Here is a 24,125-nt window from a genome sequence, read left to right as displayed (position 1 = left end):
CCCAACAGGCTGTTCCATGTCTTGACAGAGCGAACAGAGAAAAGATTAAATGTTTAAAGCAAACGTGGAGGGCACAGCCATTCCTGAGTGTCATTGGCTTAACAGCCTCAAAAGGCTGCCAGATTTGTGATCTCACCTTGACCTCAGGTATGACCAGAATAGAATCCAGCCGATGCCAATCTCTTTCTAGAAGCCGAGACATAGCTATGACCTGATTGCCATCAAAGAAACTTGGTGGGATAAATTGCATGATTGGAGTGCTGTGATTGAGGTCTATAAACTATTCAGAAGGGACAGGCAAGGAAGGAGAGGTGGGGGAGTTGCCCTCCATGCCAAAAATGGGATTGAATGCACAGAGCTGTCTTTGAAGACCAGCAATGCAGGGGTCAAGAGCTTATGGGTGAAAATGAGAGACCAAGCCAACAAAGGAAACTGTGGTTGCCAGCTACCACAGGCCACCTGATCAAGGAGAGAAGGTTGATGAAGAGTTTTTTCCTCAACTGCAGGAAGCATCATACTCACAGGCCCTGATCCTGATAGGGGACTTTGACCACACAGACACTTGCTGGAAAAGTGGCACAACAAACTGCAAGCAGTCCAGGTAACTACTGAAGTATTTTGAGAACAACTTCCTAATCCAGGTGATTGAGAGACTGACCAGAGGAGAGGCACTGCTGTACCTGTTGTTCACTAAGGTGGAAGAATTTATCGGAAAGGTCAAGATCAAAGGTAGTTTGGGCTGCAGTGATCATGCTCTGGTGGAAGTCTCAATCTTGAGGAGTACAGGACTGGTAAAATTAGTCAGTTCTTTAAACCTCAGGAGGGCAAACTTTCAGCTGTTTAGGCACTAGTGCATGGCATCCCTTGGGAAATTGTCCTCAGAGGCAAAGGAGTGAATGAGAGCTGGGAGATATTTAAAAACATTTTTATTAGGGTGCAAGGGCTTTCAATCCTGACATGCAAGAAGTTGGGCAGGGGAGGCAGGAGGCCAGCTTGGCTAAGTCAAGACCTCTTAGCCAAACTAAAACACAAAACCAAAAAGCATAGGTAGTGGAGGCAGGGATACACATCCTTGGGAGATTATAGGCATATGGCCCAGAAGGGCAGGGAGGTGATCAGTATAGCAAAAGCACAGCTGGAGCTGAACTTGGCTAGGGATGTGAAAAAATAACAAGGGTTTCTTCAGGTACATAGGACAACAAAGGAAGATGAAAGAGACTGTCCTCCCCTCATGAGTGAAACAGGAGACCTGGCTACAACTGACATGGAGGAAGCCAAGGTACTGAATGTTTTTGCTTGTCTTCACCAGCAAGTGCTGCAGCCATGGTTTCTGTGAATTGGGTGGCAAAGGCAGGGACTGGGAGAATGAAATACTGCCGACCTTGGGAGAATATCAGGTTTGAGACCACAGAAGGAACCTGAAGGTGCACAAATCCATGGGACCTGATGAGATGTATCCAAAGGTCCTGGAGGAACTGGCAGATGAAATTGCTGAGCCATCATATTTGCAAGGTTGTGGCAGTCTGGTGAAGTTCCTGCTGACTGGAAAAGGGGAAACATAAACCCCATTTTTAAAAAGGCAACAAAGGAAGACCTAGGGAACTACAAGCCACTCAGTCACACATCTATGCTGGGCAAGATCATGGAGCAGATCCTCCTAGAAACCATGCTAAAGCACATGGAAAAAAAGTTTTTTCTTAAATAGCCATAATGAAAGCAGTCACCTGTGTGCCTAATAGCCAAAACAGATAATTTGTCCTTTTAAAGCCTGCCAGAATTCAAAAGGAGGAAAAACAACATTAATAAGGCTCTGCTACTAAGGCTCTGCTGTTGGGTTTTTGAAACAAAAAAAACCACAACGTATATTAAGTTTGGAATTAAAATGTTCTAAGGAAATATTAAAATTGATTCAGTTTACATCATGTAGTTAGTTAAGTTAGATGTTTCCAATGCACCAGTGCAGGTATAGACAACATGAACCTTTTACAGAAACAAGCTTGGCTTTACTCAACATGGGGGGGGTGGGAGGACGAAGATCTGCCTTGCAGCTAAGAGTTTTTACTTGAAAACGTCTAGGATATTCTCTTTGAGCAAAAAGAAAATTAATTATTATTCTAGAAAAACGTTATACTTTGCAGGGCCTTTTCTACAACCAGCTCCACTTTAACCAAATAATTTTATATTTGAAACAGGACACACAGAATCTGCACAGCAGTCTGTTATGGCTTCATTTACCCCAAAAATTAAATAATCACAACAAACATCTGGAGATGATCCAAAGGTTTGGATTTTTTTTTTTTTTTACTTTCTATTTTGTGTTAAACACTTCTACTGGTAATCTTTTCAGTATGACCTAGCATATGCCTTTTCAAACACCTCATTAGAAAGACCTTTCATCTGCTGTTTTCTCAGATGAGGAGCCAGGAAAGATCTGTAAGGAAGATCTCTACATGTACATAAAAAAAAAAAAGAAAAACACAACATGAACACTCTTCTTTTAGACAGCTCAGACTTCTTTCTATTTCTAAACAGCTGAGGCCAATAACAGATAACAAGGGAAGGAAAAATCTTCTAGCTTAGCTCTTGACACCATCTGGAATCAAAAGTGTCTAGCAAGAGGATTTCCAAGTCTTGCCACAGAAGTTATTCTCTTTATGAAACACCATGCTTAAGAGATTAAATGAAGGCCAACATACTGTGCTATTCCAAAAAGAAACGTAGTACAGACTGATTAAAATACCTGCAACATTTGCTGCAGGGGAGCTACTGAAGAAAAGTCCATCCTTCTGGTGCTTTCTTTCCCCTTCAAGCTACACAGATGTCTTAATTTCCACTTTCTCTTAAATCCACATACATCCCATATGCACCTAAGATTAACTTTAAAGGCTGTATTACTATTTTATCACCTGTGGTAGCTGGCAGCCATGATCAACCACTCTCCACAGCACTAGTTTGTAACAGAGATGTGGAAGATCACAGCACTTACCAGATTCATATGCATTCTGCTGGTGAGTACACCTAGAAGTCTACGTTCCTTGCCATGTTTCCCAAAATCCTACTGATACCTACTTCAGCAAATATAAAGTTTCAATACAGGAAAATAAGTGAACAGGGAGGTACACATCTGCCCCTTTTCACCAGTATCCTATTGTTTTGGCTTCCTTATACTTTAAATTTTGGAATTGCGTAATTGAAAACCTCAGGAGCAGACTTCTTGGCAATTGCCACCAATTCTTTGTTCTGCTGCAGTCTACAAACTACACTGCAAAGTGCATCACACAACTCATTGTGTCCCTCAAACATGAATATTGCTACCTTCTACCACTAATAAAAGAATACATTAATATTTGTAAACAAATGAGATACTACAATGGCAGCCATAATCATAACTGAGCAGCCAGCGAGCTACTATAAGATTGTTAATTTTTAATCAATTACTTTTCCAAGAGATTAATTCACCTTAATTTCAAAGTTACTGGAAAAATCCATAACTGTTTTAAGAGGGTTTGATTAGACCCCTTGTACATTATTCTCATGCACCAACATTTTAGGAATTGTGTGTCTATCCAAAGGCCACAAAAAATGTGAAGCCATTAGTATACATATGCACATTCAAATACTAACTTTCTGTCCTCTAACAATTAACTCCATGTCCCTTAAAGTTTTTGCATATACTGGAGTATTATTTATAGAAATACATTTTAGAGACCAGTCTTTTCTCCTTTAAAATATTAACTGCAGCATAACCCACTGCAACCAGTGCAAATACCAGAAACATTACCAATGTTAAAGTTTCTGAAATAACTTTACATGCCAAGTATTCAAATGTGTGTTTCAATTACAGGTGTGAAGTCTCTACTACCTTTTCAAACTTAATAGTTAAAACATTTTTGGGTCTTGGAATACGTCTGCATTAGAAAGCAACCCTAACCCTGATATATATAAAAATAAGTATATCTTAAAAAGAGACAGCATGCGCACATACAGGAAACCTCAATAGAATGGAATTTAAACACAAATTGAAGGAACCTGCTGCCCAGCTCTTATAAATGCAACTTCTTAGGAAGTTAGAACTTCAAATGTTGAAGTTCCATAGTTCATATACTTATTCAGGACACAGACTTAAAAATGATGCTAGTATTTATAAGGAAAAAAATAAACAAAACAGACAGCAGCAATTTAGTAGCACTTCTGTCATTAGCAATCAAGTTTATTCTAGAATAAACTGGTACAAAATATTGTGCCATTAAGCAATTTGTTTCCAGTGAAATCAACTTCTACCACTGGTGGAATCACAGAATATCTTCACATTTGATGGAGATAAAGATCAATTACAAAGTCATTCAGTGGCATTGATTTTTACAAAAACAAATAGGTCAGTTCTAATCCATTGTACATCTTGTTAGCAGAACTATAATATGCTGAGACTGCATGGCAGCTGCAAGAACTTGAACAAAGTAACACATTAATTATGTTTGCGGAAAAATTTACTACAACATCAGCTTTAGACATTACAGTTAACAGCAACATTCTGCCAAGAAAAAAGGTTGCATGTTCTTCTTTGGAAATTTAAGCTGTTATCGTGAACCTGAAGAGTTTAGAAAGTCTTGCACCTCTTTCTAAACTAAAATATATAATTTAGACAGTATTTTACATACTTTTTTTTACATATTTATTTTCACGTTGTAATTAAACGGGCAAAATTTACATTTTTGTTTGGGTGGCAAAGATTTATTTTCAGATCCTAGTTCAGAGTTCCTGTAGCACTGTGAAAAGAAGATGCTGGATTATCATCAGACAGAAAGGAAACGGTGGCAGCAGCTGCTTCAGGAGGCACAGGTGCAAGCACATGACGACAGACTGGGCATGTTCCTGACTACAAAAAAAAAAAAAAAAAGGAGAAAAAACCCAGGTCATCTACACAGTTTGCATTCAATTCTATCGAAAAGCTAAAGGTTATTATTTATGAAGTATTTAATGTCTTCACAAGAGCACTGTCTCAAAGTCAAATTTGGCTGGATGGCTACCTGGAGCTAAGAGACAGCCAACAGTGTCAGAAGAAAGCTTTGTTTGCTTTCACACCAGTTAGAGAGCAGACACATCAGGCTCCCTGCAAGGCCTTCCTCAAAGAATTCATTTTACAGGTGGGAATTTGTTTTGTTTTATTTGAGGCAAGCATTAAAAAAAACCCCTAGGTACAGCTCAGATCTAACAGGAATTATTTTGTCCTAGTTTTCAGCAAGAGCAGTTTACTATGACAGCAAAAAGGCAAGACATAATACAAGCAGTACCAACACGGCAATCAACCCTATCAAGATTTTAAAAAAACAAAATTATAAACCCACCACCAACCCATGCTGGAGGTGCTCTGATCTGATCTCCCTAATCTGAATCAATTAACCTCCTTCTTGTACCTCTTGAGGAAATGACGTGTTACACTGTAGGCCCACTGAGAGCTAGCAAGTCCAGGCTTCTACTGTGAGTAAAGCCAAGTGGAAGCACGAGGAAAAAAAAATACCAATTCGTTAATTTTAGTCTAGCATCAATATGATGTAACCCTTTAAGACATCTGGAAGGAAACTAATGACGGATTCCAAAAGTGAAATCTAACAATATAGATTTACCAAAGGTAAAAGTTTTAAAACTATCTACAAACATTCAAGTATTTCTCCCGCCAACCTTAGCTATCACCATAAATGGGCCTGACATTCTGGCAAGACAGATCAGATCCTTTGCTCTTAGAGAAAACCAAGCCACCTTCTTCACTTCAAGGTATGAGTACAGTAAAGAAAGCTCTTCTCATACCAAAACAAGTTAACTCATCCATCTCGTTCACTCTTACTAAAAGCAGAGCATGTTCTTCCTCACAAAAACATGTCCCTCTATTCACGAAATTCCCCTCTGGGTGAGTACAGATATGACTCCTCACTTGTACTAGAATTTGGTACCATAAGGCATAAAATTAACAGGCAGTTATTCCTTGATACTTCATCCCACGTTTTCAAAAAGTTACAAAAACTGTTCTTCCCAGAAAAATGCAAATACTCAAAAAACCCACAACCCCCCCATCAATCCTGTAGTACTTACCTTCTGTAACCAAAGAGTTACACAAAGTAGGTGAAACAAATGATGACAGGGTAGCTCTGTCACGAGTTCGCATTTCACATATTCACTGCAACAGATCGTGCAACACTGCTCTTGACCTACACCCATGATGAAGAAAAAGGACTATTAGCTTGTTTTACATTTAAAATGAGCTGAAACTAAAATACATATAGTATCAACAGTATCACTGATTATTACAAAATAAAATTACACTCCAGTAAAGATTAGGTTTCCAAACTGACCAAAGTTACATTCAGTCTGATTCAAGATTCAAAAGCTCTTAGAACAGCATTGCCAGCTCCACAATAAGTACGTTTAAATACTGCACCTACGGTATCACAGAAAACTAGATTTCTTCTTGTAAACTTCATGGAAATGAATTGTTAATTATTTTTCATACCTTCGTGGTCATCTGTGACAACAATCTGTGGAAGACAATCTATGGTTTCTTTCGTAGCTGGTGGACAAGCTTGTTCACTATCAAATCCAAGAGAGTCCAAATGGACAACAGCAGCCTGAAAAGGATTAGCAGAGACCAAGTCCTCTTACTCAAAAGTGTAACATTCCATGTAAAAACAAATAATCAAGAAAAGGAATCCAATTCTAATAGTATTACTTTCTTAAATGGAAGTTATGTCTGTCAGACTAACCATTACATCATTTTTATTTTTGTAATGAATGAGATTAAACTGAAGGTCAAAACAGTAGCAGCTTGGTTTCTAAGCTTTCTCACAGTACCAAGACAGAGCCACAATTTATTCTCTAATGAATATGTGTTCATTTTATAAAGCTTCAGAAGTGGCAGCAAGCTGAAAATCTTATAAAGCTTCTGAATACAAAACTGTCATTACATTTTGTTTTCTGAAAATAAAAGCCTCGTGTTTCCTGGCTTCAATTATTGAATTACTCAGGTACGAACAAAAAAGTAAGTACCATGGCTACACTACCAATGTAGTCTTTCAGAAAAAAAACAGGATCCCCATAGATGTTTCTCATTGGTACAATGACTTAAGACGTAGTGCTCTGAAGTCCTCTTGTTTGAGACTTAAATTTTTCACCATACTAAATCTTTAAGACTCTGATGCTACAGCAGGCAGATTTGTTGTTCACATCATACATTCAACCCCACAAGACCCACACAGGATCTCTAGTAGAAAAAAAAAAATGCAAAACAGAATTCAGATTAGTTATATTCGCTAAAAAATGTACTAGATATACCTGTTTGAACAGCAGAACAAACTGAAACTGAAGAGCCAAGAACACTAGTCACAACCCTATAGTACAACTACTCACTGCTCTAATCAGCATGAAAAGTATTTATTCTAATACTGTTATTCTAATAACTGTTAGGGGCAGTTTTGAATGTCTGGAACTTAACAGTGTGGATGACAACACTGAGTGTGTATGGATAAGAATTAAGGGGAAGGCCAATAAGGCAGACATCGTGATGGGAGTTTGTTATAGACCTCCTAATCAGGATGTAGAAGCCGATGAAGTATTCTATAAGCAGCTGGCAGAGGTCTCACGATCATCTGCCCTTGTTCTTGTGGGGGACTTCAACTTCCCAGACGTCTGCTGGAAATACAATGCAGCAGAGAGGGAACAGTCATGGAGGTTCCTGGAGTGTGTGGAAGACAACTTCCTAACACAGCTGGTGAAGGAACCAACTAGGGGAAGTGCCCTACTGGACCTACTGTTTGTTAACAGAGAAGGTCTTGTGGGGGATGTAAAGGTTGGAGGTCGCCTTGGGCAGAGTGATCACGAAATGATAGAATTTTCAATTCTTGATCACGTAAGGCGGGGAGCCAGCAGAACTGCCACCTTGGATTTCCGAAGGGCAGACTTTAGCCTGTTTAGGAGCATGGTCGAGAGTGTCCCTTGGGAGGCAGTTTTGAAGAGCAAAGGTGCCCAGGAAGGCTGGGCATACTTCAAGCAGGTGCTCTTAAAGGCGCAGGAGAAGGCCATCCCCTTGTCTCAAAAAATGAGCAGATGGGGAAGACGACCAGCCTGGCTAAATAGAGAACTTTGGCTGGACCTCAGAAAAAAAAGGAAAGTTTACATTCTCTGGAAAAGGGGGCTGGCAACTTACGAGGACTATCAAGATATAACAAAGCTGTGTAGGGGGAAAATGAGAAGGGCAAAAGCTCAGTCAGAACTCAGCTTGGCCACTGCAGTTAAAGACAATAAGAAGAGATTCTTTGAGTATATCAGCAGAAAAAGGAAGACTAGGGAAAATGTAGGCCCACTGGTGAATGAGATGGGTGCCCTAGTGGTGGAGGACGCAGAGAAGGCAGAGTTACTGAATGCCTTCTTTTCTTCGGTCTTCACTGCTAAAGCTGTCCCTCATGAATCCCACACTCTGCAGGCAAAGGGGAAGGTCTGGAGAGAGGAAGATTTTCCCTCAGTTGAGGAGGACCGTGTCAGAGACCACTTGGCCAAGCTGGACATTCACAAGTCCATGGGCCCTGATGGCATGCATCCGCGAGTGCTGAGAGAGCTGGCGGATGTTATTGCTAGACCACTCTCCATCGTCTTTGAATGGTCATGGAGAACAGGAGAGGTGCCTGAGGACTGGAGGAAGGCCGACATCACTCCAATCTTCAAAAAAGGCAAGAAGGAGGACCCAGGGAACTACAGACCGGTTAGTCTAACCTCTGTCCCTGGGAAGGTATTGGAGCGACTCATTCTGGATGTCATCTCCAAACACGTCGAGGAACAGGAAGTTATTGGAAGTGGTCAACATGGATTTACCAAGGGTAAATCATGCTTGACCAATCTGATAGCTTTCTATGATGTTATAACTGGTTGGCTGGATGAGGGGAAAGTTGTGGATGTCATCTACCTTGACTTTAGCAAGGCTTTTGACACTGTCTCCCATGACATCCTCATTAGGAAGCTGAGGAAGTATGGGCTAGATGAGGTGACAGTGAGGTGGATTGAGAGTTGGCTGCGGGACAGAACTCAGAGGGTTGTGATCAGTGGCACAGAGTCTAGTTGGAGGCCTGTAACCAGTGGTGTCCCCCAGGGGTCAATACTTGGTCCAATTTTGTTCAATATATTCATTAATGACCTGGATGAGGGGACAGAGTGTATCCTCAGCAAGTTTGCTGATGATACCAAACTGGGTGGGGTGGCTGACACCCCAGAGGGCCGTGCTGCCATCCAGCGTGACCTGGACAGACTGGAGAGCTGGGCAGAGAAGAACCTAATGAGCTTCAACAAAACCAAGTGCAAGGTCCTGCACTTGGGGAGGAAGAATGCTAGGCACCAGTACAGGTTAGGGGCGGACCTGCTGGGAAGCAGCTCGGAGGAGAAGGATCTGGGGGTCGTGGTAGACAGTAAATTATCCATGGCCCAGCAATGTGCCCTTGTCGCCAAAAAGGCCAATGGAATCCTGGGCTGCATAGGTAAGAGTGTGGCCAGTAGGTCGAGGGAGGTCATTCTCCCCCTCTACTCTGCACTGGTGAGGCCACAACTGGAATACTGTGTCCAGTTTTGGGCTCCCCAGTTCAAGAGGGACAGGGAACTGCTGGAGCGAGTCCAGCGAAGAGCAACTAAGATGATTAAGGGCTTGGAGCATCTGCCTTATGAGGAAAGGCTGAGAGAGCTGGGACTCTTTAGCCTGGAGAAGAGAAGGCTGAGGGGAGACCTTATTATGGCATACAAGTATCTAAAGGGTGGGTTGAAGGAGGATGGAGCCAGGCTCTTTTCAATGGTTCCAAGTGACAGGACGAGGGGCAATGGGCACAAGTTAGAACACAGGAAGTTCCGTTCAAATACACGGGAACAGTTCTTTACGGTGAGGGTGACAGAGCACTGGCACAGGCTGCCCAGGGAGGTTGTGGAGTCCCCTTCCCTGGAGATTTTCAAGACCCGCCTGGATGCAGTCCTGAGTAATGTGCTCTAGGCGGTCCTGCTTTAGCAGGGGAGTTGGACTAGATGATCTCTAGAGGTCCCTTCCAACTCTGATGATTCTGTGATTCTGTGATTCTGTAATGGCCACAAAACTCCCCTGGTAAGAAGCTTAAGATAACCTGACATTTTTGTAATGTTGGGGGTACACTTAACTAAAAAGCCAAAAACATACTGTAGAAACACTGGATTATACAGAAACACCTTCAGCAGTCTTTCATCTTAAACTTTCTCTAAAGTTACTAGAGCTGCAGCCTGAAGACACACCTGCACTTCTACTGCAGTGGCAACGTAGCCCGGGCAACCATCTCACCATAGTTCTAAACAAGCTGGTTTACACTTACAGTCAAATGTTTGTGGCAGCAGAGATATCAGCATGAGGTAACAAATATTTACAGCTCCTACTGCCACACATTCTCATCTAGAAATCTGCTAATTTAAAGGAGATCCTAGAACCGTTATCCCTAGTGCAGTATGCAAGTCCACCTGCAAGACAGGTACATGCCTCCAATTTAACAGCTTAAAAACATTCAATTCTGCTGCAGTAGACAATACTGCCTTACTAACATTAAGGTGATTTTAGTTTTTGTAACCCTGACTTGATACAGCTGCAATGGTCTGAGAATAATTTTCAGGTCAAAATACTATGCTTAGTCAGATTAACTACTATAGCTGAAAAAATTAGATAAGACCCCAGGCAGACAGAAGGATGCAGTATTACGTGTGTCAAGTCTCTCTGTCTCTATCCAGTGTTACTACTCTGAAACAGAAAACAATTGACAAAAGCATTGTGTTGTTTGCTTTTGAAAGCTACACAAAAGAAACTTCAGAGGGAAAGCCTCACAATGACTCTGATGCTTAAAACCACATCTTCAAAACCAAAGCAGAGCAAAGAAGCATCTGTTTTCCAATTTTTGTAAGATACCTTTGTAACTTCAAAGATACCTTTATTTCCTTCCTATTATTTGTGTGACTGCTTACCAGTCCATGTACCATAAACCAAATCCTGGACACTGCTAAAAATGGGACTGCGATAGCCTACAGGGGTTTGAGCTCCTCTCATCTGTGAATCAGCGCAGGAAGTATTCATAAATGAAGTCACTGATGCTGCAGAGACACCCAACCTTTTCTATACTGCTAATGAAGTAAACCAAACACTCCAAGCTAAGTAATTTCTTTAAAACAAATGGAAGTAAAAAAAAAAAATTGTGCATACAAGTTATTATGTTTTAGGATCCCAGAGTCTTACAGAACATAGCTTTAAAAAAAAAATAATGTATTCGCTACTTCTCCTCTCCAAATGTCACAATTAATTGGGACAGATCTCCCCCTGCCCCATTTAAGATACACTTGAATTTTGGATGCACTGCCATGTCACATCCCTTTCAAGTATTTCACAGCTACAGTAAATTAGTTTGCTGGAGAGAGAAATTTTCGGGAAATTTTCTGAGCTATAACAGACCCTTGTAATAAATCATGTTTTTTCAGGTGAAAAAAATCTGGTTAATGAATCCACTATTACCGATAAGAGAATTTTGGGAAATTTAAGGAAGTGGATTAAGTAGATCAGTAAGAAGTTGAATAAAGTCAGTCATTAGACAGATTATTAATGATGTTTTAATTAAACTCAACCCAACCTGTTCAAACCAAAATAATAACTTAAAGCCAGTCAAAGCTCAGACTTCTCCATTATAAAACCCCTGGTACAAAAATACTTATTACCACGAAGAAGATGGGTTACTTTTTAAACTTGAAGCAAAAGCAGAGGTACTTTGCACCCATTAGGTAGAATCAGACTAAGCAAGATTTAAGTAACAGCTGTTTACCCTAAAGCCAGATCCTTTGCTCACTTTCTCTCAAATTCCAGAAATACTTGCAATATTGCCCAAGAGAAACGTTGAACAGTTTTGGGTAACCCTTGATCTTATTTTCTGAACAGTTTTAGTAACTATCTTCATACTGAAAAGAGAGGAGCTCTATATATTCTGCTTGAGATTTGGAGGAAATACTCAGAATTATTCAAATTCTATATTCAATATTATTCTAAACCTGCGTGGTCCACTTAGTCACAGTCAATACAGCTGTTCCTTTTATTACTCAGTTACCATTTTCTGCATACCGTTATGCCAGACTTCTATGCCCACCATAAAGTTTCAGATACCTAAGTACTGCTTTCAAGCACTAATACTGTTTAAGAGAATTGGCTTTCCCTCTTATCCAACATCCACAGTGACCTGCACCACAGGTACCAGAGAATAACTACCTTTGTAGTCATCTACTTCCTTGCCAAGTGTGTTCAATGACACTCCGGTTCCTGGTGACACTAACATAATTACAGCATCTTCTCAGCCAGCCATGCACATAGCCACCTAGGATTGCTTTTACAGGTCAGCCTGACAAGAGAGCACACATTTCTTCTGAAAGAGTAACTAGGGAGATGTTGTTACACAGTAATGAGAAAGAAAACCTCAGAGCCATAGTAACCTGAGTCTCCTCTCCAAGTGTTAACATAAAGATTAAAAAAAAAAAAAGATGGGATTAGTTTCCCCTCTTTAAATAGATCCTCTTGCTCTGGTGCAAAGGAGGTGGTCAACTGCTTCTGGAGTTCTGTCCTTTTTGATGTAGTGAGAACCAGCAGCTATGAAAGAGACAAGGAATTTTCTCTATGCAACTTCAAAATGCTGCTTTTATAGTAAGGATATCAGACAATAATAAGCAGGTCTAAAGTGTCTCCAGACAAGTAATGCTAACAAGATACTACACAGCTGGAGAAGACCCTATGGTCCTTGATCATGAATAACGCTAACCTCCCATATATCTTGTGGGATCCACAATACCTGGAAACTGAATGATTGCCAACTTCAGGGAAAAACATTTCCATCCCCTTGGAAAAGTCCCATGAAGTTTATTCACAAAATCATTGATTTTGAACATATCTATGGAAAAAGAGTTATGGCTCTTTCACTGACTGTCAGCTTTAGAAAGCAATTTAAAGCATCCTCGGTATTTTGTCTGCAGGCACACTATGACATATAGTCTGCCCTGTTCACCCCTTTTAACTAAAAGCTAGGAGTCAAACTGGCCCTTGATGCCCCTAAACTTATGTCACACACAAGAGATTCAATTTAATTGTTGTAACACCATATTATATGTCTACACATTATTTAACTCTTATTTTGACAAATACCCTGCAGGGCAGACTTCTGGCAGTGCAAGAATTGTCGCATTGCATTAAAGTGAATTTCAGCTAGCTCCATATTCACTCTGACAGTGACCAAAGTCATGTAACACAGAAGACAAAAATCATAACTGTGCTGGTTTCCATAACAAATGCTCTGGTTTATCCAAAGTTAGATAGATGAAATGAGACTAGAACAAGATAAAGATAAAAGCCTTTTTTGCTTTTGGGTGGTTTGGTGTTTGGTTGGTTTTCTTTTTTCAATTTAACACACATGGAGTCAAGACAGCCAAATACAGAAAAATCTTCTACTGAGGAATAAAAATAAGACATCTAATGGTACTCTTGCAAAAAAAAAAAAAAAACAAAAACGCTGGGACAATCCACAGGCACAGACCCAGTTATGAACTTCCCTTTGTTATGTAGGGAATTTAGCAACATTCTTTAGAATAATTTAAATGACATGTTTATACTGATAGAAAACGGTATCTTTTTTCCTTTAAGAGAAAATAAATACATATTCTAAAAGGAGTAGCACTGATCAATGACTTCTTGCACTACATCATTTAGAAGAACTTTCAACACTTATTTTCAAGCTTGCAGATCTGAAAGTTGATGCTAAAACAAAAAAGTAATTTTTCCCCTGATTAAGCTGAAAGAGGATTCAATAATGAAAACTTATGTCACAACATCACTGATATGAGCAAGAATATTTTAATACCTCCATAGCTTGTATGCGTCCCTCCAGTGCCACAAATGTGAGAAACTGAGGATCCATATAAGGAATGGCTCGAGCAAGCCCTAGGCCATCCCCAAACTCCTCAAGTATCCTGAAAAACATGAGTTAAGAAACATGGTCCTCATTTCAAAGTAAATAGTAATAACATCAGTACTGGGTACATCAAATTACTGCCCATCACCTGTTAACAACTGTGTGCACACACTCATGAAGTGGTTGTGTTGGTCCTTTGTGAGGTCCTTTCCAATCTGGGCTGTTCTATGATTCTATGAATTCATTGCCAATAAAAATGGATTTAGGTGGTGAGAAACAGACAAAAACTAAAATACCCTCCCCTTAGCCCTCTCTTTCTTGCCAGGCTCAACTTCACTCCTTCATTCCCTACTCCTTTATGTCCCCCTACCCCAAGCAGTGTAGAGAAACAGAGAACAGAGGCTGTGGTCAGTCTGTGGCAGCTCCTCCCTGCTACTCCTTCCTTCTCAAACTACTCCCCTGCTCCAGTGTGGGGTCCCTCCCACAGGCTGCAGCCCTTCAGGATAAACTTGCTCCTGTGTGGGTCTTTCCCACTACATGTACTTCTTCACCACCTGCTCCAGTGTGAGCTTTCCACAGGCACAGTTTCTTCAGCAAATACCTACCCGCTCCACTGTGGTCTTCTCCAGGGGCTTCAGGGAAATCTCTCCTCCAGCACCTGGAGCACCTCCTCCCCCATCTTCTGACCTTGGTGTCTGTAGGGTTGTTTCTCTCACATCATCCTCACTCCTCTCTCTCACTCTGCTCTGCAGCATTTTTTACCCTTTCTTAAATACACTTTCCCAGAGGCACCACCCTGCAGCAGGTCTGTTGGAGCCAGCTGTGTCCCACACAGGGCAGCCCCAGCCTCTCTTCACAGAAGCTGCCCTGCAGCCCCCACTGCCAGCACCTGCTCCCAGTACAGTGGTACACTCAAGACAATACAGACTTCAGAAGAACATGATGGGAGCTTTTACTGTTGACTACTCCAGAGTAAAAGGACATTCAGTTCAGCTAATAAATTTTGTATGTATGCTACTAAGCTCGTTTTACAACTAAGCATTCAGATTTTGATTATGTTGTGTGTCACAGTTCATAGCTTGGCAGCTGCTTTGAGTTCCATTTTCGACATTCAGAGATCAAATCTTAAAATAGGCACAAGCAAAAACATGTACAGATCCGCATATGTGCAACAGACAAAACTTAACAGACTACTACAGAAGCATCTTCCTCCACATTTTGACTAATTAGGAAGTTTATCAAGGCTAACCTCCAACACTTAAACAACATTTTTTGTCCATATCCTACAATTCCTTTGCTAGCTTGCAGCCTGGCACTGTAAGAACATGTAACTTACTTCTAGCTTGGACTCTCATGCATTAATCCCTGTTGTGCTTTTTCACAAAAACTTCATAAGGAGAAAACACCAGTGTCCTTGGTATGTCTACACTGTAGTTATTTTTAATAAGCAGAAGAGAGCAAGCATTAAGTCTCTCACTGGAAAGCATTCTGTCTAGCTCGTTTGTACTTCAAAACACACATACTATACTATTCTAGGAGTAAGCTGTGCAAGTGGCTCTGATCACTTTCTTCCTGGTATTTGCAGAGTTTTTGTAATAAATATATTGCAATAAATATATTGCAATATTCTTCAGTAATCTAATGACAAAATTGAGTGAAGCATTCAAAATTATGATAATATTAGGTAATTGCATGGCATTTCAAAGTGATACAAAAATAGGCCTATAGCATATAACTTACACCAGATGCAAAAGAGAAAGACCAACTATGGAATTGCACTGACCTGACTGCTGATTAAATTCATAGTAGCTTAAGCCTTTAAACTCAGGTTATCAGCCTTTGAAGCAAGTACATACTGATAGCGATGAGTATTTTTGACATTTTACATAAAAAGCAAAACAATAACTAAAAAAACCTCTGAAATCAATGCCAAAAACTATCAAAGGCATACCTCCACTCCACATCCAGGTCTTCACTCACACTGGAGTCATCCTCAAGGTTGTTATTTCCATCAAGCAGAAAGAATCCAGGATGTGCAAAATCACTAACTAGATCATTTTCCTCACCACTGCTACTTTCTACTTCTTCACGGTACTGTAACCAAGGAACCTCTCCTTCCTCCAATAAGGTCTGTTCCCTTCAAAGATATAAATGAAAAGCTAAAACTGAAAGCCTAGGAGAATTTACAAACACATGCAGGTAATAAAAGCTACACATATTACAACAGCTGCAGCTGCATGTTTCTTAGACTGCAGTCCCAGTTCAGGAATTTAGTATTTTCTCTAAAAAACAAGAAACTCCAAGTGCTATCAGCTCTGGACTCAGAATCTAGTAATACCATGATTCTGTCAGAAAGTTATTTGTCTAATGCTCAATGCCAGCAGTATGATAAGTAGCTTGTTTTGCATATTCCCCTAGTACAGGCAACATCTCTGCCAGGGCTAGTAAATTTGGTACTAAAGATCTTATTCATCTACAAGGTGTTAAAACCACTAAAAAGAAAGGGTCTCTTGACACCCTGCAACAGCCTTCTTGGGGAAACTTGGCCTGACTGCAAAGAGATATTATTTGCAAGAGAAGCTGTCTGCATAAGGAGAAAGACTCCTCTCATTGCTGGATTTTCTAGAGGAGCACAAGTCACCTGGATGTTTAAAGCCCCAAGGCTGTGAGTCCCACTTTCCTTATCAAAGGGCAAATAAACAGGAATCATATTAGAAATGGGTACATTTTCTGGCTGTTCACATCAAAGAAAGCTAAAGAACACGCAGCTCCATTGTTGTTGTTCTGAAACAGATGAATTTTCATAACATTTTCATAAAGCCACGCTAATTCTCCAAGCCTCAAGAGACAGCCATACTAAAAAGTGGTAACAGATTTGGACTGCTCAGTAATAGGTACTGTCTACCTAAGAGTAGAAGAAGCTGAAAGAACACTTAGGCATGACTTGTTGCTTTATGAAGACCCAGACTAAGAATGTAAGGTCAATATTAGATGCTTAGGGAAAAAAAAAACAAACAACACTTTCCTTGGCTATTTATAGCTACAAATTTTGCTTTGCAAAGGCAGATACATTTTATAAAGTAAAGTACTGAATGACTGGAAAAATAAGTTCTCAGCAAGTAGTTCAAGTTTAATCACTGATAGGGCTGCAGAAATAAAGAGCAGCAGTGGAATATTGGAAGTGAAAAAGCAAAGAGATAACTTTTTTGTTAGGAGTAATAAGCAGTATCAGAACATGTGTATGCAACATATGTCTTTACAATTAACTCGCCTAATATGGCTTTTTAAAGTCAGTATATCCAGCCTATTATCCTTATTGACACTACATGTCAATGCTGTCTCATTATTGCTGTATCTTTCATAAAATCAAATTGTTTGCACAACATGCCTTTCCCCCCTCACTTTGAAATACATACAACTGAGATTATTTTGATGTACGTGAATGATTATTGCTAGTATAGTAACTAGTTTTAGAACTGATGTGATTCTGTGTCGTGTCATAGGGATTCTGTGTTACTGCTGATGTCAGAAATTACAGGAAGTTAGTTAATAAAATAAAACCATACCATCCTTGGAAACAAACATCTGTATTCTCCTCTTCTAAGCCACTACTGCTGCTGCTCTGCACTTCAGGCTCACATTCACCCCTGACTGGAACAGTCTCACAGCCCTCATCACTTGAGGACTGGTCTTTTCCAGTGACAGTAGAAGGCACAGGCACAGCTGCAGACCATTCTCCATCACTGCATTCTGACCTGCAATTTAAACAAGGCAAAAGGGTGTGAATTTAAACACTCCTTTAGGGGAAAGAAAACAAACACAAACATGTTATTTCCTGCTGTTCTATGAACATTTTCTAGCAGAAATTAATTTTGCACTATTTAGCGATGTATTATAAGGCAAGTATACATAAAGAGCTGATTAAAAAAGTATCAGTTCCTAAGAAAGAATTCTGCCCATCCCATTTTGCAAAAAGGTTTTTTTCTTCCCCCTCCACATTTGCAGAGTACATAACTCAGGAATACAAGCCCAGATCCACTACACATCTTTCTCCTAGCACACAAACAGAAAACAGCAGCAGTGATGCTGAGAACACCAATGCTTGCTTAACAAAAATAAGCAATGTTGGCCTTACCTCCCAGCCAAACAAAATTCAAAAGGTCTCAATCCCTAAACCATGTACAACAGTCCCTTTTTTTTTTAATCATACAAAGATACAACAGATGACTTACTGTAAATTACATAATCCACTAGCCTGAACAGATGAATGGCAGGGAGTTTTTCCAAGAAGAACTTGCTCAGCCACCACATAAAAAAGGGCAGTAAATAACAAGTTGTGGGCAGCTTAAACAAAATAGTGATGTTAGTAGAATCTCAAGGAGGATGAACTAACCTGCTGCTACCTTTGGTAATGCTGCTTAGAAAGTTCACTCAATACAAACAGTGACAGTTGACACCTACCAAACTTCAAAGTATAATCAACTTGCTACGTCACTTGAAAAAGTTACAGAAAACTAATTAATATGCAAAGAAACATGCTTAATAGAGCACACCTCACACGGCAATCCACAACACCTACAGCTCAGTTTTCAATCTGCTAAACCCAGTATGTCTATGTGTATGAGTATTATTTGATCATATTCTGAAATTGCTTAAGTTTTCACGTCCCATTTGCTAACAAATTATTCAGATTTTCACATTATTTACACAAAATAGTCAATAGTAATACAGATATAGAAATTAAGTTTTACCTGTCTTCATCATTGTGGGACACTGGTGAGTGTCTGTTGCAGTCTTCAAAATCATCCCAGACAGTGCCATCATCTGTCACTTCTTTATGTTCTTTAGCTGTCCCTAGGACTATTTCTGTGTTCTTTTGATGACCTTCATAGTCTCTTGAGTCAAAGAATATACTAGAACTCATCTCTTCACTATAGCTCAAGGCATGCTCACTATGACCTTGCTGGACTTCAGCAACTTCAGTTCTCCAGGAACTGCTCTCCTCTTCTTTATCATTAGGGAAAAGCCTCTCTCTCTCCAACTGATTTGCAGCATTTCGTTTTCTTATTTTAGGTCTCACTACTAGCTCAGGTGAATTTCCTTGGTCGGTCCTTCCATCACTGACATTTAATTCATCAGCAATCATTATAGCAGTTCCGATTCCAACATCCACTATGTTTCTTATCTGCTGTGTTTCACAACTGGCACCACTCAAGTTACTTTTTGGTATAGCTTGATCTTCAGCAGGCATTTTAAATGTCCCATTGTCTGGACATGCCAAGCTTGAATCTATGCTAAAATAACTCATTAAAGGCATTGGTCCTGCTGCTTCACAACATTCTCTAGAAACACTGTGGGTGAGAGTGGACAATCGGGACTGTAAGTCAGTAAAATACTCTATGCCATTTTCTAACTCAGAAAACATGTTATCTAGTGTTCCCTGAAACACCCTTTCTGCTTCTCTTGCCAAAGAAAATTTGTCCTGAGCATCATCTTCCTCTCCATCACTGCTATCTGGTTCATAAGAGTCAATGTTTACAAAAGCAATTCCATTCTGACCATTCAAATCACTACACCCCCCAGATGCATATTCTGCAAGGTCTTCATAAGGATTCACAGAGTTCCCTGAGATTCTGTTGCCTTCCAGACCATAAGAGAATAGAGAAAATGGTGTCACATTTGCTTCAAAAGTTTGGCTCGATACAGTTTGGCAAATGGGTTCTCCAGTTCCAGTATTTTCTAATAAAGGCTCATCTAATAAATCAGAAGAGACACGAACCAATGGATTGGAACCGTCACAGAAAACTGTAAGAAAGAATGCATTGGAACAATCAAAAACAATTTAAATACTCTCATCTACAGCAACTGCTCATGAAAAAGAAAGGATAACTCCCTAGGACTACAGTGCAATTTAATAAAGAGAAATATTTACCAGAGATGCAGTCATAGTAGACTTAAACAAAATTTCAGCTCACCCAATAGCAAAACCACAAGTATTAAAGGACCACATTTATAAGCAGCATTTTTGCATTGTTTATGTAAAAGGGAATTTTAAGATGAGAACAGGAAATATGAAAAAACACCAGAAGATTAAAAAAGCTGCAACATTTCCTTCCATAAGTTAAAAAATGGACTATGCATTCATTAACTAGCTAAATTGTGCCTCCTGCCATACTCAGATAAAGCCATTTATTGCCACTATAAATTACATACTAATAGCACTGTATTTGGTACATGCAGCTGTGAGTGCCACTCCTCATAAGAAAATAATAGCAGGGATGAACGTGGAATTATGGTTAGTAGTTACCTTTATTACAAGTTCAGTCTGGTTACATTACACTTGAACACCTCTTGCATAAAGGGGCAATAAATATCAAACCCAGCAGCAAGAGTTGGAGACAGTAAAAACATATACTGTGGCTACTACAAAATTTATGCTTAGTTCAAGTCATTTGTAAACTCCTAACCAAGGCGACAGTCCAAACTATTTTTGAATATATAATGGCTTGCATAACTTTAGAGTAATTAAAAGTTTTTAAGTTAATATTAAGAGATTTGGAAACTTAAAAAGGAAAAAAATTAAACACGCATTATTAATTGAAAGGACTCCCTAGCATCAAATATTTCACAGCCTAGTTCCAAATAGAATGTTAGAATAGGTATTCTCTTCCAAATATTATTCATAATTTGATTTGAAGACAAAATAATTTTAATTATACAGTTTTATGGCTATCTAGCTGGTTAGAACCCATTAACTCATTCAGAAATGCACTTCAGGCAAAATTAAAGAGTCTAAGATATACTATACTTTAATTTGCCTTCATGTTAATTTTCATTCTGTAAAGCCATATGAAATGTACTTTACATGTGTTATTTAACTGGCTGCTCTCTTCTCTCCACATTTCTCTGTGTGCACCTCCCCTCCACCCCCTCACATCTCAGTTTGCAAATAAATGGCACATACACAGAGACATGCACTTACGTAAAGAATTATTATTATGAACATTCTCACATTCTAATCGTTCACAGTCTTCACGTTGATGTTCATCTCTGTCTTGGCTATTCAAAGATGGTTTAAAACTGGCACAGGTGTGTCTTCTTCCATATCTTCTACCTGTAATAGTTTGATAACCTCCTGATGGTTTGGGCTGGGCAGGTTTGCCAGCTTCTTGACCCATTGCTACATGAGATCACAGAGGAAAGAAAGAGACAGAGAAGCTGCATTAGACAACAATATGTCTTTATAGTTTACCTCTTCCTCAGCACATAGATATAATTTTTTTAGCAAGGTATTTCCCATTTCACTGAAGTCTTGAGCTTCACTAAAAATTATTAAGAACCTCAAGTGCTCTGGGCACATATGTTATGAAAGCACATAACAGTTTTCATCTACATTAAATAATATTGACAAACCCTGGTATTTTCCACATCTTAACATGTTTGTAGTAAGTAACAAGAGACTTAAAAAAGTCATGTAAGTCATGTGACATCTGGACTTGAGTTTTAATTTCTTTAATAATGTGATACACTTCTTCACATAGCTCTGACACAACATGTATGTCAGCTTGCAGAAAAACATTTGCAAGCCCTATAAAGGAAAAAGCCTTCAGGTAACGCAGCACAATTCAACCAACCCTAGCTAGTTTATCTCTGTGATAGGAAGAGCACAACAGAAGTCCCAAGTCTCAGGAAGAACGCTTCATTCTTTACACTAGGTAGTATGTTCACACATGACCATACAAGGTAATTGCCCACATATGGCTCCTATTATTATAGCAGTATTCCATATTAATGGATTTTAATGCTTTTACCAAGAAAACATGAGATAAGTAGTACAAGGAAATGAAAAACAGTGGGGGAAGGCTGCCAATATTGTAATGAAGAAAGATTTTAATATAGCAGTAGTATGAGCTATTAATAATCTGACGTAAGTATTCAAGTCCAAAGACTGTTGCTTGTACAAATATAATTAGACATTCAGTATTTCAGATGTTCACTAGCTTTTTCACATCCCTCTAAGTGACTTTTAATCTTTACTGGATATGGAATTAACATAGTAGATTTTCTGTGCTTAAAACTTACCAAACTGAAAAGGAGGCATTGAAGTCCAGGAAGGTAAAGTTTGCAACCATTAACAAAGCGTTCTCAACTTCAGAAAAACAACAAAGCTTTATGTCCTGCCTGTTTAACTGATCTCTTGATAACCCTTACAAAGATTATCTACATGCAAAGATACCATTTATTAGCAGTTATTTTATGCAGCTTTGAGTAGTATAGACACTAGTAAGGTGGGTAGTTGCAGTATGTGGACTGCCCAAATGATACAACTGCACACATGTACAAACTGTCAAAGAGTCCAAGCAGGTGTTTGTTTGTTTGGTTTTTTCTTCTTTGTTTTTTAAACTAGCATCACTGTTGAAGCTGTCATTTTGCTAGTACTGACATACAGGAAACTAACCATTGCTGCCTACCTAACATAAAGCATGAAAAATAAAATGCAACAGGAAAAAAGGAAATATTTTTGTCAGGGCTGCACTCTCAGAGATTACATGATCCCTTAAAAGCTTTAATGAAGAAGCAAAAAGAAGAAAGCTACCTACTGTAAACAAGAGATAGTCTTAAGAGGTTCAGACACAACATCCTACAAGGATTTGGTCTACAATTGCCAGCATGGCAATGCTGAAAACATTTCCCAGCAATCTGTTCTTCAGTCAAGATTATGTGGAAAAAAATCCAAGTATTCGGGGGGGGAAGGGGGGGAAACGGGACGGACGGGACGGACAGAAACATGAGTAGTCTAATGATAGCAGAAGATTCAGGGCCTCAGAAAAAAATGCAAGTTCCAGAAGAAGAAAAATAATCACTTTCTTTTTCAGCCTGACATGGAAAAAATTAAGGTTGGAGTAAACAAAACAAAATTAAACTCACAACAGAATACCTGCCACAAGGGTCTAAAATATTACTGTTTCATTCCAAGGGAAATTGACAGTAACAGTGAAGATACCTGCCGTGCTTGAAATGAAAAGGCAAATATTTACAATTCAATTGCTTAAAATTGCAACATTTAAGCAAACTATAACATAAGAAGTCTTTTTTCTAATGTTGTCAGCTTCACTTTCTATTACCTTTAGCCAATTCTAAGAAACCATTTGCTACAAAAAATGTTGTAGTATAGCTCACCACATTATGTCTATGGCTCTACATCTCCCTTAAAACATGTAATCCTAGTCATGACTTCTTTCCAGTCCTCTTCCCATGCACGAAATCTCTCCAACCACAGCTCAGCTCCACAAACACTGCAGAAGTCCAAATATGTCCATCACCTGCTGCAATATGGTGATACTGCTTATCCCTACAGACCTGGGACACAACTCAGTTGAACCTTTGCAGAAAAAAATTAGCAGGTATCAGAGGCTTCTTTCCTCATTTCTCTATGAAGCTCTGTGTAGTTTGATTACACATGCTCTCCCTCGAAAATATTTTCAGGTATTTGTCCAAGCCTGCCCATCCCACACTAAACAACAGTAGCTAAGATGGTCAATTTGTTATTAACTTTACTACTGCCGCAATCCTTTGAAAGGTGAAAACTCTCTACCATCTTTGCCAAAAGCCTCTGCAACTAATGCAAGAAAAAGTGGCCTTACAATTAACTTTCTTATTAAGGATATTAACTGGATGACTAATAAGGTCAACCAGCAAGTCATGTTTATTCAAGCAAGCTCTGACAATTCTTAAATTTCTACTGATTGTAACACTGCTTGTTAGCAGACTGCCAGAGGGAGTTGACAATAATCAGTCACATCCAAACTTGCAGAGCAGAATCTTACAGTTAGATTAGTAAATCAGCACAGCAACAGAGAAATCTGCCCTCAAACATGGTAAATGCAAGTGGCTGAAACAAAAAGGTAAAAATACAAGACTGCTTTATTCTTCATTTTGGTTTGTTCTCAAACACACAGTATTGTTCAAAACCAGATGTCCACTCAAAAGAGTCAGACTCTCTGAATGTAAATGTTTTATTTTTTAAAAATTATGTTCACAGCATGCAAAATCTTTGAAGCTGGGTGCAATGCACTACATTTTTTGTTCTAGATAATTCTCTCACATACGGAATATCTCATCCTGTATTCAATTGTTCTGAAAAGATACATCATGAAG

The 24,125-nt window shown here is 39.3% G+C and overlaps 1 protein-coding gene across 1 annotated transcript; it reads right to left on the bottom strand.

Annotated features, from left to right (window-relative positions):
* Nucleotides 1-4,189: 4,189 nt before the first annotated feature.
* PJA2 (praja ring finger ubiquitin ligase 2) lies at nt 4,190-22,156 on the bottom strand. The gene is made up of 9 exons (XM_082497746.1): nt 22,050-22,156; nt 20,950-21,147; nt 18,719-19,772; nt 17,534-17,722; nt 15,919-16,104; nt 13,917-14,025; nt 6,506-6,620; nt 6,088-6,203; nt 4,190-4,876 (listed from the first exon to the last, which is right to left on the bottom strand). The coding sequence occupies exons 1-9, from the start codon at nt 22,066-22,068 to the stop codon at nt 4,745-4,747; spliced, it is 2,118 nt and encodes a 705-aa protein (XP_082353872.1). The 5' UTR covers nt 22,069-22,156; the 3' UTR covers nt 4,190-4,744.
* Between the last annotated feature and the right edge of the window lie 1,969 nt (nt 22,157-24,125).

The sequence above is a fragment of the Vanellus vanellus genome, assembly GCF_965231255.1.
Source record: "Vanellus vanellus genome assembly, chromosome: Z".
In the NCBI taxonomy this organism is placed as follows: domain Eukaryota; kingdom Metazoa; phylum Chordata; class Aves; order Charadriiformes; family Charadriidae; genus Vanellus; species Vanellus vanellus.
The sequence above is the reverse complement of the archived record's forward strand: the minus strand, read 5'-3'. Positions and strand labels throughout refer to the sequence as shown.

Bases quoted from the DNA above. Each gene is read 5' to 3' on its own strand.
- PJA2 (XM_082497746.1), bottom strand. The intron at 16,105-17,533 runs GTATGGTTTTAT...ATATCTTTGAAG, and splicing joins GATGTTTGTTTCCAAGGATG to GGAACAGACCTTATTGGAGG. The intron at 4,877-6,087 runs GTAAGTACTACA...TTTTTTTTGTAG, and splicing joins TAACTCTTTGGTTACAGAAG to TCAGGAACATGCCCAGTCTG.